Genomic DNA, 14,202 nt, shown 5'->3' with positions numbered 1-14,202 from the left:
CAGATGTTTGCTTTCAGCATATTTTATGATTACTTCATGTTTCAAAAACAGGAATTTCCTGAAAGTTAATGGAGGCAAATGCCTTAAGGTGTAACTTCTGTTAGGTTTTCTTTTAGCCTTTCCATTTTTTCTTTCTTTTTCTTTTCTTTTTTTTTTTTTTAATAAAATCAGTTTGTGAAGAAAGTGGGGTTTTCAAGCCTCAATCCAGTACTCTCCCACTAACCACCCCCCCCAGCCCATAAAGGGCAAAAGCAAACCAAAAACCTCAACTCAAAACAAGTGAAAAGAAATTAATAGTTATTAAAGGAAACTTTTTGGTTAGACTTTATATTAAGAATTACTATTTTAAAGCTTTTATTTATTTTTTAATGTTATCATTATGTATGTACACATTATCAATCTAAAATGATTTATCTAACTGATTCCTTTTGTTACCTGGCTAGCAGGGAAAAGGGGTCGAGGCCGGTCCTGACCTGTTACAATGAAGACTGACTTGCTATGTGGGATTACACCAGAAGCTTGCAGTGGAGTAATGGTAAGGAAATCAAGCAACCTTAAATATCTCGGCTGTATAGGAGCATATTCTATTGCAGAAGACCTTCCTATGAAGATCATGGAATCAAATACAGGACATTGAACTAATACTTGGACTTTGATATGAATTTCTTTAACAATTTTCTCTGCAGTGCAAGTTATTAAACTAAAGCTACTCTATTTTCCAAATGTGTTCCAACAGAAATTCTTCATAACTTCTAGCATGGTATCTTAATAAAGAATAAAGTTCTTCTCTTTAAAAAATCTGCTCTAAGTAGATTTTTCCCCTGTTTTTTTAAATTAAGGATCCCAGCATTGGTTTTCTGAAATATTCTCTTGAATTTGTGCATTTAAATTTTATTGCAGTGGTATAGATGAATGCCATTGTTGGTATCCTTAAATTTTATTTCTGCTCACCAAGGTTAATCATGATTGTCTATATCTTTTTTATAGTAATCACTTTTGAATTGTGTTCAGATATGCAGTTTCAGGTGTAATCATCAGAGCTGGTTAGTCAGGCATTCCAGATAGTGGTTCTTTTCAGAACCTTTTTTAAAGGGTTGGTTAACTACCTCAGTAGCAGAGGATTGAACTATACCCTGTCTGTACTGTACATAGAAAATCTTTGTAGATAAAAGCAAGGCTTGTTAAATGATATGAGGGTAAGATTTTAATATACCAAATGTAACATTCTTAGTTGCCTTTAGTTTCAGAGGCTTGTAAGACTTCCTCATGACCATCATAACAGGCCTTGCTTTTGTCGTATTTTGTGGCTGAAAAAGCAGCCTTGCTTCTTCAGATATTGTAGTTATTTGGATGTATAATAGTTTAGCAAGATGTTACTTTTGTAAGACATCAGATGTTCAAAAAAGTGCATCCGAACTTGTACTAAATACTGCAGTGTCCCTTTATAAAAAGTCAGACTAAAACTGACAATTGTACAGCGAAGCCTGACATTTGGATATTTTGAAGTTTTTTCATAAATCATAGAAATTAGTATACGGCTGTAGTTTAGCTTTTTAGGTAAAAGGTATGTTTCATTAGTGCATTTCTTATTGCTGATCACTGCAAAAACGTGAATCAGCTTTTCCATTTCTTATGCAGGTCATGATAACTTGTAGAATAGAGTACAATCATTTGTGCTATGTTTTTAATTTTCTAAAGCACCTTGATGACAGTGAGTGTTCAGTGGTGAAGCATCCTCTATTGAATCACCCTCAAAAAATTTTTTGCCAAGTCCTAAATTGATAGTTTAAAGTCAGAAGTGAAATTATAGTTTAATTGAGACTTGGTATAAAGAAATCCCTTTTCCCCTTCCCCAAAGGGATACTGCAGTTATATCACATACCCAATAGGCACCATGATGAAGATCAGAGCTTATACTTAATTAAGGTTTTATACACACCAGTTTCCCCAGTAAATGCAAATTTAACAAGAAAATTAGACATGTCATATGTTCAAACTGCTCATGGCAAACAATCATTTTGCATTCCTGCAAATAAAATTGTTTTATACTGTAAGCTGGAGGCGAGTGTAACTTATTTTTGTAATAAAGTTTTTATTTTTTTTATGTGTCATTAATATAAATGTGTGTTAGTATAGAAATATTCTGGTTTAAAAACTTAGAAATGCACACATTTCAGTATGTTTATTTGTACTTACATAATTTTAGATAGTGGTTGCCAATAGCCTGTATGTTTCACATTAATTGGTTTTTTTTATGTTATCTTAATAAACCATTTTAGTATGTTGTATGTCAGTTACTGGGATAGCTGGGACATAGAGTGTAATTTAAAATTTGTCAATAAGTATTCATTGGAATATATGTAAATGTGCCTTGCCGGTTATTGAAACATTACCTACAAAATGAGTATGGGGTGACAAAAATTAGTTCCTGGTGCTTAATGAAACTTTTTGCCACTGATTTTATATATTACCCCGTGCTTTTTTAAAGTACATCTCTCTCAAATCTTAGTGTAAGTTTGAGGGCTACACAGAACATTTACATTTCATTCTAACATATAATGAGTATAATAGGTTGTGGAAAGTGGGTAAACTAAATGTAGCCTTCAGTAAAATTGAATCTCAGTGTAATCCTTGCTGCTGGCATTTCCCAGTTCCAAGGAGTTAAATAAATGATCCCATCAAAGAGGTCATTGCCATGCCTATTGGCACTTTACTGTCATACCCTTTTTAAGGGACACTGTCAAGGTGTTTAAGTTAATTCTCAGAATTATTTGTTGGGATTTTAGAACAAGTTTGTTTGACTTAAGTAAGAACTGCATTGTCAAAGTTGAAAGATGAACATTTTTGTGAGTTCACAAATGTGTTCTTAAGAAAACATTAAAATGTGGAGCTGTGGGTTTCCAAGACTATTTGGCATTCTTAGTTTGGGGATTTGGGAGGGAAAACTGATATTAAAAAATTGTGAAGAATTGATGGGTAATGTAAACAGTGGTGATGAAATATATACACACTCAAGTGAAATCACTTGACAGTGTTCATTTGACTAACTGAATTTAAGCCATTATAATTACTTTTAAAATTAAATAATCATTTGCACTGTTCTGATAATGGGTGCAGTTTTTGAGCAATATAATCAGAGCTAAATATGCATGTAGTGATTAGTGATGTGAACAATTAAGTACTGAGAAGAAATACTAACTGGTATTTTCAAACTTAAATTTCTGTAGTAAAATCAGTATCAAACTCTTATCAGATCAAGGAAAACAGGCAATGCATATAAACATACTTTTGAATGTTGTGTGGCCTATAAAGCAATAATGCAATTTTTATGGAATGTCATGGGATATGAGAAATGGAAATGCAAAAATAACGAATCCTTTAGTAAAAATGTCAACATGTTAAAAAGGGGAATGTTAACTAATGTAGGTTATTGCTATTTGTGATTTGTTTATGGGTTCTTGGCTTTGACAGCTTCAAAGAATGGACAGATGACAAGTTAAAGAAATTTTGTATATATTGTCAAGGAATGGGTCTTAAATCCAAGAGTCAAGTCCCTTCCTTGGGGTGAAAAATGTATCCTTAAAGCATTCTGATTGTTAAAAAAGAAAACTTGAGTTACCTAACCAAAGCAGACGCAAGATTTTGTTTCTGCAGACTACTTGGCAATCAAAAGTGATCATCACTTTAATCAGTTTTTAGAAAGTTGCTTTGTGAGAAAATTGTGTTTGATATATTTTCCCAAACATGAATTTTGTGGAAGGTTTTCCAGCATTGTGAATGAATCAGATGTTAGAAATGGGGGGGTGGTGGATTTAGCACAAGAAGAGCGGTTGCACACTCATGATGGCCACTGTAGCATCATGAGAAATTTACCAATTACTGCAAGTCTGATTTAAGAAAATACACTTTCTTCATGATAAACTAGGAACAACATAGGAATGGATTGGTGGGGTTACCTCGGGCATTCACTTGTATATAGCTATTTGAAAAGACTTGTATGAGGGTGAATATCATCATGCTAGGCAAAATTGTCACATTCAGGACAGCTTTTTTTTGATCACTAAGCCAAAAGTCACTGTTGATCAGAAACATAGCAAAAAAAACAAACAAAAAAACCCCCAGTATGACATAGTCTATTTAAGGGGAGAAATTAAAAAGTAGAAGGACTTCATGCATTTAGGTGAGGGAGCTATCCCCCTGGAGTAAATGATTGCTCAGGTTCCTAAAACTTCCAAGAATACCCACCATGGTTTGTTTTTTCCCCAGTGATGTACACTGTAAAATTTTTATCTGACCGTAGGAATTCAGTGGTGGGTATAAAATGAATGAATAAAGAAGTAACAGTACATAAAATGAACAGACTTCTGGGGATGGTGTTTCAAAGTGTAGTATTAATTACGCAGTAATACCACTCAATAGGGCATGCCACTACTTTCTTGAGATGCTAATTATAAACCAATGTTTAAAGACATTTTTAACTGTGGGCAAATTAGATGGACTTTTTTGTCTGTCACTTTTTAAAAAAGTACTTAAGATGTAAGTTTTATTAGTACCACAGTCTGCCTTCAGTAATATGCCTAAAATATTTTTCAGGACCAGGAGCATTCAGTTGAAAGAAACAAATCTTTTTTATGAATGCAAAACAGTATTATAACTAATGCCCTGGTCCAAAATTAGGTTTTTAATGATATTAACAGTAGTCTGATAAACATTTAGAAGTCTGGCATTGAGAAACAAAAGCTTGTACCTGACTAGTATTATTATTAAAAAAAATTAGTTCTGTTAGCTTATTTAAATTCTCTTACATTTATTTATCTGTAGAATTTATATTTATTTCATTCCTTTTATCTCACTGAAAACTGTCTGCAGGCTCTCTGATTTGGATTAGATGTGTGAAGTACTGTCTTTTGCCAAAAACCTCAAATTACCTGTTCTTTTCAACGTAGTGGGTTTGTGCTTGTTTGGAGATCAGTTCAAAAACTATCTGTACTATCTGTACTGCCTCTGATGTTAAGATTTTATGTATAGCATAAGGAAGCTAGCTCTGACTATATTTTCCTAAGAATAAAGACCTATTTTTGTAGCATGTCTTAGGATCTCCAGGAGTCCAAGAATTATTGTGGGTGTCCTCCATCGTTTTTCCTTTAACAGCTTTAAAATAGACACTTGGAATCTTTAGAAGTCTTTCGCCTTTTAATTACTCATACATTCAAAGTAACTAGCCAATGGTACAAACAAATTCCCCAAGATCCCTAATTCAAGCACATGATGGGGAGATGCTGTATAGGATAAATGTATAGTGTTGGTCTCCACTTAATTTTAATTGACGATGAAAATATTCTGTGGTCACACACACGCCGGTGGACTCAATGAAGAAGTTACTGGTAATTTGGCTCTGCTTTTCTGGTAACGTGCCCCCACCATTCAGTGCTGCATTCTCTGTCACTCTGGAGGTTTGGAGATGAGTGACGGAGGTTGTAAGTAATACAGGAGAGGGGAGTGAACAAACTATTTTGCTTTAATAGAATGCTGCACATTTAGGTGACTGCGCAAATGAGATTAGGTAGGTGAAATAGAGCTTAAAATGTGTTCTATTAAGCTAAGTTGGCAAATCATTATCAAAGAATGGGGAACTTTAAATATGTTCAGGAGGTTTTGGTTCAGCCCTAGGATATCTTGGGGGGAGGTAGTGTTGGCCACTTCATGAAGACAAAGATCCTTTTAGGTCAGTGCAGAGTTTGTGTTATGATTGCTAACATTTATACTAATGATTGAAAAAAGTTTTGTCATTTCAGAATAGTCATGGAAGTTTTATACCTGAAAAATTCTTGTACACTACTAGGGGATTTTGAAAACCATTTACATTGCCTATTTGGCTCCCTGTGCAGATGGCCAAACTATTACTTTTTTTTCCTTGTTCATGTGAAGACTGCTGAATAAGACTTTTTGGGTGAGGGAGAAGTCCCAATAAACCACTTTGGAAATTAGTGTCTTCAACTGTAAGTTTCCTGAAAATTTTTTTTTTAACACAAGCAATAGATCAAGATAAGGTTATTTTAGAATAATTTACTACAGGCTTCAGTGAATACCTGATTTTTTACTTTGTAGAGTGGTTTAAAAACAAGTTCTAATGAGTCTAATCTGAAGCTGCTATCTGTAATGCACATGAATTGTCATTTCTTCACCTTTTTAGGCTTTCAGTCTGTATTCTGAAAGGATTCTTGTGATACAAAATACGTTTTGGAGAGAATTTTGGGATACCTAAGGGAATTGACATCTGTCATTTATGAACTACAGCCAATTTCTACTTTTCCAAGGCAAAGGACAAAGGTTTTGATGTGGACAAGCCATTACCACCGATTAAGTAAAGAATGTGATTAGGGCGTGTTCACAGTACTAAATGTGTAGAAAAGAGTTGTAGATTCCAAAATCTAGTCTTCCAGGTACAGAAACATACCATGACATAAGAGTTCTAAGATCATTATATCTGGTGTGGCTCTGTTGCTGTTAATTTCAAATGAGATGAAGAAATTTGAATAATCATGCCATGTGTATAACAACTTTGCATTTCAACTTGTGTCCTGATTTTTTCCTGTGTGAATTAGAAAATGCCAGTACTGCATCATTTGAACACAAAATTGCTAGAACTAGGTACATCTATGTCATGAGTAAAAACCCTTACGACGTCATTTTTCAAGAGAATATTTTTTAATATATTGGTATTCATGTTGCCTTAATTGGAGGACTCAAAAATTAGGCCTCTAAAACTGCTTTATTTAACGCATGGGAAATTAGAAAAGCATATATACTAATTGTGTTTCTTAGTATACTTAATATTTGGAATGTGCTTGGAGGAAAACCAGAAATGAGCAGTATGTCAAAGGTCATCTATATAAAAATTGGTGGAGTACACTTTTCAGTTCTCTGCAGCCACGTGCATATGTAATCGCAGGGTAGTTCTGGCAAAATTTAATATCTTCTTGAAATAGTAAAAATTCATGTGAATTTGCATAAGTTGAATTCCTAGGAATCCTTCAACGTTGACAGGTGTAATTTCTTCTAGGCACCCTACCTAACTTCAGGTTCATTTATAAATAGAATTAAAGCAGGATGAAAAGCTTTTATTCTAAAATTATACTTTAAGTCTTAGTTGATGGTTTTCTGAGGATCCATTTAGCATTTAGGACAGCAGCAGCACTTAGGGGCCCAGCAGCAGATGCTGTGGTTTCTTTGGCTTATCCTCCCTGCTGCTTAGTGTCTTTTGATTAGTCTATTTGAAATACTACCACTCCTTGTTCTTTAAAGTTACTGTTTCTTCTCTATATGGTTTCTTTTGCCTCCTAGGATAGAAGCTCCTCCAGGGCAGGGAAATCTTAATTAATGGTGCTAGGCATTTAAAAATATTTTTCAAAATATTTTTTAGTTTGGTGGAAATAAATTTTCAGTTTAGCTTATTTGCTGAATTAGGCTTAATTGTGGCATGTTAACTTGAAGAAGGAATAAAAAGTTTTGAGCCACTTAATTCACAACATGAAAAGCTTAAAAATTAATGAACACGAAATACTAACGTTTTAAGCAAATTAAGATCATGAAGATCCAGATTTAAATCGTCTGACATTAAAAAAGTCTTGAAGGGAGCTGTCGGTTTATAGACTGCATTATTCTTATATCAATTTAATTATTGACAACCCAGCCCAACAATATTTCTTTATGTTGATGTTCAGCTTAATTCCAAGCTGCTGAACAAAACAGTATCCACCTACCAAACGCCATCTATACTTAACTTCTTTATGAGGAAGGAGTACTTCAAGATAGAGTTCTTGTTTTGCTGATGAGTCTAGTTGGTTTTGAGTCCATAAAGTTTGTGTAAGGTTCTTAATGTAGAGCACTTTGGAAAGGATATGTAGTGATGCTTGAGAAAAGCATGAAGGCTAGGTAACTATACATTAACGTCTTGAGAAGAGCTATTTCTAAGAGTAATCCATACTTACTATATTTTAAAATAAAGCCCTGGTTGCATCCATATGAATAGTCTTAATAGGTACCTTACAGTTGGTTGCTGGTTGAAGTTAAATCACTTGAGAAGGGAGCCTCTGAATTTAAGGCATTTTCTCACTACAGTATATATACCTACTTGTTTGAGTATTGATGGATAAAGGTGGTATTTAGACTTAAATATGCTTAGTTGATATTTTAACTTGATAGTACTTTAAAGAAAATTTAAAAGACTTATACCTGGAAAACAAGATAGAACACAGGATGTGAAAGTCTACTTCTCTGCTCACACCCTAGTCAGTTAACAGAGATGAATGACGCTGTTTAGTTCTGATTGTAGTTAACCTCATATCTTTTAATTACTAAGTTTAAGCAGTATTTTTTTTACCCCTTGTGAGACATTTGGCTTACTCTAGTCCTCCTTTTTTTTCTGAACTGTTTTAAGTTCAGTCGATTACCTCAACTACACCTAGTACCTGTTTGCTCTTCACTATATGGGGAAACAGCACACTCAATACTTTCTTTTCCTTCATTTCCCAATTCCTGTTAACTATCTTTTCTGTCACTTTTTTTCTTCTGGGGCATATATTGATTTTAAATTTTAGCAGTAGAGCAGGCTCATATTATGTATGGACTGTCTTGCTCACTCTTGAATTCTGTCAGTTTTTAAAAAGATAACCAGTTTCTTAATGCATTGAAATACTACTTCACTTTGGTTATCTACTTTCAGTGCTTTTGATTTTTTTCTCAAATGTTTGGTGATTCTGTTTTTTTCATATTTATGAAAGAAAGATCAAAGTGGTCTGGTGTTCCTGGGCCTATCCACTGAGACAGGTGACTGTGAGTTGTGTGTGTGTGTGTGTGTGAGAACACAAGGACTAACAGGCTTTATCATTTCCTTGAGGGCAGGCAGGCAGGTAGGCAGGCAAGCTTATCCCTCCAGTGCCAGGAAGCAGAGTGCTCAATTGTAGGAACACTGACTCCTCCTAGGCGGGTGAGTTATTTGCTTTGAGGAGGTGGGTAGACGCTGAAAGCAGGTCTGCAACCCTCAGGCACCTAAATTTCTTCCCTTTCCACTCTTGCTAGCCAGAGGTTTTGCCTTTTCCGGAAGTCACTCATCCCTCCCATGAAAAATGGCTCTTTTTCCTGCAGTCCTCTGGTTGCAAAATGAACATAGCCTCAGTTCTTCATCTTTTGTACTAATTTGTGCAAATTAATATAAAAAGTGATAATTTAAAAATAGAACTGAGTAGTAAAATACAACAGTATGGTGTACACTATCTTAGAAGAAACCACCTTAATCTCTGTATAATCACATGTGACAGCTCATTTAAAATAAATTGTCTAGGAAAAAGTTCGAATAAATCTTACTTGAAAAGAGAACAGCACTTAGCATGCTAATGGGTATATAGAAGACATTTTGTGACTAAGGATGCAAACTTAGTGGCATTCTTGACTGAGCAAAGCAGATTATTTTGAAAGCCCTTTTTTGGGGAATAGTACGATAGATTTTACTTTAGCATACAATTTCTGAACACTTAGAAGAAACCATTGAGCAGTATTTTGGTTTATCCCACCCCCCCCCCCTTTTTTTTTTGGCCACACTGTGTGGCTTGTGGGATCTTGGTTCCCTGACCAGGGATTGATCCCGGGCCAGGGCAGTGAAAGCACCAAAAATCCCTAGACCACCAGGGAACTCCCATTTCCTTTTTTTTTTTCTTTGTCTAGTTACATTTAATACAGCATACCTTCATATATGTTCTTTTACTAGTTAATGAGACTACATTCCTTATTTTGGTAGGGGTCTCAAACCTACCTTTTCCAGATTTGTTGTTCTGGGATTTGGTGAGAGTCCATGTTAACCTACTTGTGGAATATATTCTTTTATACTTTTGTCATATGCTCTGTCTTTGCTGATTAGAGGGTCTAAATCCTTAAAAAGCATTTCCACCTAAATATGGCAATTCAAACATTTTAGATCGTTTTGCCTATCCTTAAGGACCTCTTCCAGGTATGAAAACCATTTATTTTTTTGGCTGCACTGTGTGGCTTGCAGGATCTTAGTTCCCCGACCAGGGATTGAACTCGGGCCATGGCAGTGAAAGCGCTGAGTCCTAACCACTGGACCATCAGGGAACTCCTCCCTTAAAACCATTTTTAACAGGTTTTATGATATTAAATATTAATTAGTTGATATCAAGGGAGAAACTGACTTTCGAGGTTTTTGGTACCAAAAATCTTGGCTAAGTTTTGAACTAGTTTCAACTAGTGTACCTAGACTGTTTCAATTAAAATTGATGGACATAAGACACACTAATCTCTTGTATTTATAGGGCTTTCCCATTCTAATAAGACTGATGTAGCCTGTTTATATTCACTTTTCATATAAACTTAGAAAAGTACAGGTTGCTAAAGCAAAAGACTGTGAGTTGATATAGTCTCACAATTTCAATGACTTAGATACTCCCTCTTATTTCCCCAATAGTTTCAGGTGAAAAAATTATTTTTTTCTTAATCATTGAGACATTTAATAAAAGGAACTGAGCAAACACAAATATAACCTCTTTGGTCCTGAGTTTGCTTTCCTGTAAAAAAGAGATGCTGTTAGACTGTGATATTTTTCTAGCTTTCAGCATTCTATGAGATACAGCTTGTGTTAAAAAAAAAAAATTCTGGGACCTCCCTGGTGGTCTAGTGGTTAAAACTGCTCGCTTCCAATGGAGGTGGCACAGGTTCAATCCCTGGTTGGGGAACTAAGATTCCATGTGTGGTGCAGCCAAAAAATAAAAAATACTTAAAAAAAATTCTGCCTAGATGGTTTTTTGCTTTATTTCATTCATACTTTTGTTGTGAAGACCTAGTTTTACAAAATGCAGGAAATGTTACATTGCTGTTCATTTGCCCTGTAATACCTTACATATTATGAACATTTCCTGGTACATTATTTTTGTGATACTTAGTTACTATTTGAGGGAGAGAGCGGTAAGACAAACCTTTCTCAAAGCCATATATTCTGAGTAATAAAACTCTCAACTCTTCACAGAGCATTATTCAAGTTATTTCCAAGTTCCCTAAATTAGTGTGTTAATGTTGTACTAGTTAAGAGTCAACCTGTGTAAGACGTCAATTAAAATTAGCCATATGGATCTACTTTTGTGCTAGTATGTTTTTTAGGTTTTAGAATTAGTGTTCATTTACTTCGGTCTCTCTGTTCTGAAATTCTAGGCAAAACTCATTTAGTGTAAAGCTAATAAATATATTAACCTGATCAGGAAATAAAAGACAGTTTAACTGCTAAACCAGCCTCCCAAATTTGCTTTAATAATAATAATGATTCAAATATTTTCTAAAAATTATAGAGTGTAAGTGTTCTCCTAAGCACCAGCAATCTCCTCTTCCTCTCCGCCCCTAGTAAACTGTCTTTAAGTTGAAACACCATGTATTTCATTATCAGGATAAAGCATATTATTGCACCTTTTCCTAGGTAGCGTGGTGATTTTGGAATGATGCCCCTTTTAAGTTGATTTTCCTCTCCCCTCTGTTTTCAAGAACTGTTCACAGGATACCAGTAGGCTGATATGAAAGTTATATTTTTTTAAAGCTTTAGGGAATTTCCTGGCGGTCCAGTGGTTAGGACTTGGCGTTTTCACTGCCGGGGCCCGGGTTTGATCCCTGGTCAGGGAATTAAGATCCCATAATCTGCGAGAAAAGCTTTAACTTCTCTGAGGCATTGAATCACTCTGCTTGAAAAGTTTCCTTGCTACTTTGCTGGTTATCTTAATATTCTCTATTCTGTTCTTATCTGTTCTTATTTCCCGTTTTTCTTCTATACTTGTCTCCTTGATCTCAACTGTATTTCCAGCTTCGTGTCACATCTGTGTGGACTCCTGCTTTAATGTCAGGGTTTGATCTGTTATATGCAGGTTTGCCATTCCAGCTCTTTGCTGTACATGTTAGAGTGCTTTGCTCTGTCAGTGATTATATGCTGTTAATTCATCACATCCAGTTACACTTGATGACTTACTGAATAGGCCTAAAAATCCTCTCTATCCAAGTTCTACTGTACCCTTTGAGAAGTTCAGGTCAGGTCTGGCTGAACTTTATATTTACAAAGATCTTAAGTGGTCCAGATTTATAAGTGGCACATTATAATGGCTCTCCATATCTATGTCTACAATAGCACTCTCTAGTAAAAATGCAAGCCATACATGTAATTTAAAATTTTATAATTTGGTCTGAGCTCATCCTTCTCACCTTAACCTTCCATTGGTATTGCCTGTAAGCAAACTGCTGGCCTGGTCTTTCTTTGGCTCACTTCACATTTCTGGTGTCTTATTAGTGTGTGTCCCCAACCCACCCTTCCAAGCCAAGCTCTCAAAAATCCTCTTCAGCGAAAATAGTAAAGTCTCCTTGCTGTATGTGCGTTAAAATGATGATCAACAAAGTATCCCTGAGAAACATGTACAGTTAGGGGAACATCAAAAGTCCTGGCTTTCTGGAGTTTATATAAGGGTGTTAGCTGATGTTTTTTCCTTTATTGCTTGTGCAGTAGGTTTGTAACATAGCTATTTATGTATGAGTCAAAACCCCAAATCTACTAACCTCTGATTAAAGGTAACTTTAGGAGCAAAACCATGGTTTTCAAATATTTGGCAATATTTGAAAATCTGGTATCTCTATGCTTTGTAATTGCAAGAAGAATCTTCAGAAACATTTAAATTAATAATATTCATTATATTTAAAACAATAAATTATATTCATTATTGCTGCTACCCTTCAAATTCATTTTCTGTCAACAGTGTATGTGGTAATTACAATTTCCCATCCTCTACTGTGATCAGTAACAGCTTCATATGCTGCTTTACACAGTGGGAAGCAAGCTATGAAACTCGGCAGAGACTGAATATGTAAGTAGGCTTAAACTAATTTAGGGATAATACGTGATGTGTTATCAACATTTGAAAATCCAGTTCATGAAAAGGACTGCTTAGGTAGGGCTATTTGCTGTTTGTCTCTTAACTCTGAAGCTTTACAAAAATTGCTCCAATCCTACCACCAATGTTTCTGTGGGCATTCTTGGAGAAGCTTTCTTAGTCTTAAGAAATATAAAGAACTGAACGTGAGCTAATCTTTTAAATTACACACACACACACACACACACACATATATATATATATATATAAACTGAAAATAGAAGTGATAGAAATGCTCAGTGAACATCTGGGATAGTTCTTAATTATATTGAATAAATAAGTATATATCTTGAACTGTTTTTACAAAATTGAAGAGTATAGGCCATATGACTTTCTGATAATGCTCAAAATTCAGACTGTTTTAAATGTGTTCATCTGAGCTAAAAACCCTAAATTTAAATGGTAACTGTCTTTCAATATACAAGGGCAATTTTCCAATAAAAATTTTTTTAGTAAGAATTTCCAATTTACTTATTCAATATTTCTACTTAGATATACTGTACTGAGTTGTGGGGTTTTCTTGTTTTGTTTATTTTTGGCTGTGTTGGGTCATCGTTGCTATGCGTGGGCTTTCTCTAGCTGCGGCGAGCGGGGGCTACTCTTAGTTGCAGTGCGCAGGTTTCTCATTGCGGTGGCTTCTCTTGTTGGGAGCACGGACTCCAGGTGCGCGGGCTCAGTAGTTGTGGCGCACGGGCTTCGTTGCTCCATGACACGTGCGTGGGATCTTCCTGGACCAGGGCTTGAACCCGTGACCCCTGCATTGGCAGGCGGATTCTTAACCACTTCGCCACCAGGTAAGCTCTGTGGGTTTTTTTTAATGTTTGTTTTTGATTGATTGTTTAATAACTGGAATCAGTTTACCAAAATACAGAAAGTTTCTTTTTAAAAGTGAAGATAAAAATTGATTTTAACTATTGTGGTAGCAACCTTACTAGAACTGGAATTGAAGTACCGATATTAGTGATCTTCACAATTCTGAACCAACCCTACCTAGCTGTATGGTGGTTTATATGTACCATGTCAAAGTGCTTTTGTTTTTGTATTTTAGAAAACAGCTACTGAGAGGTAAGAGGAACGACTGCAAAGACTTTCCAGAATATTTTCAGGAGTTACTGAAATCAGTTGAAAGCTGTACTTAAACATCTGAATATAGTTAGCATTTTTCCTTTATGAAAGAAAGCTATTGTGTCCATAGTAAACATAAGAAATGAGGTGGAATGCTTTACTTATTTAA

General features: G+C 35.1%; 1 protein-coding gene across 2 annotated transcripts in view; it reads left to right on the top strand.

Annotated features, from left to right (window-relative positions):
• SYNCRIP (synaptotagmin binding cytoplasmic RNA interacting protein) overlaps positions 1-5,088 on the top strand; it is a 29,051-nt gene extending 23,963 nt beyond the window's left edge. Inside the window, exon 12 of one of the 2 annotated variants that reach the window (XM_073789398.1) lies at positions 447-5,088. In XM_073789398.1, coding sequence (XP_073645499.1) covers positions 447-485 — 39 coding nt within the window. In that variant the 3' untranslated portion in view covers positions 486-5,088. Of the gene's footprint in view, positions 1-443 lie in introns of both variants that reach the window. The other variant, XM_073789395.1, reaches the window with a different exon arrangement.
• The last annotated feature ends 9,114 nt before the right edge of the window (positions 5,089-14,202 follow it).

Source organism: Tursiops truncatus, chromosome 12, assembly GCF_011762595.2.
Source record: "Tursiops truncatus isolate mTurTru1 chromosome 12, mTurTru1.mat.Y, whole genome shotgun sequence".
Lineage (NCBI taxonomy): Eukaryota > Metazoa > Chordata > Mammalia > Artiodactyla > Delphinidae > Tursiops > Tursiops truncatus.
Note: the sequence above shows the minus strand (reverse complement) of the source record. Positions and strands in the feature narration are given on the sequence as shown.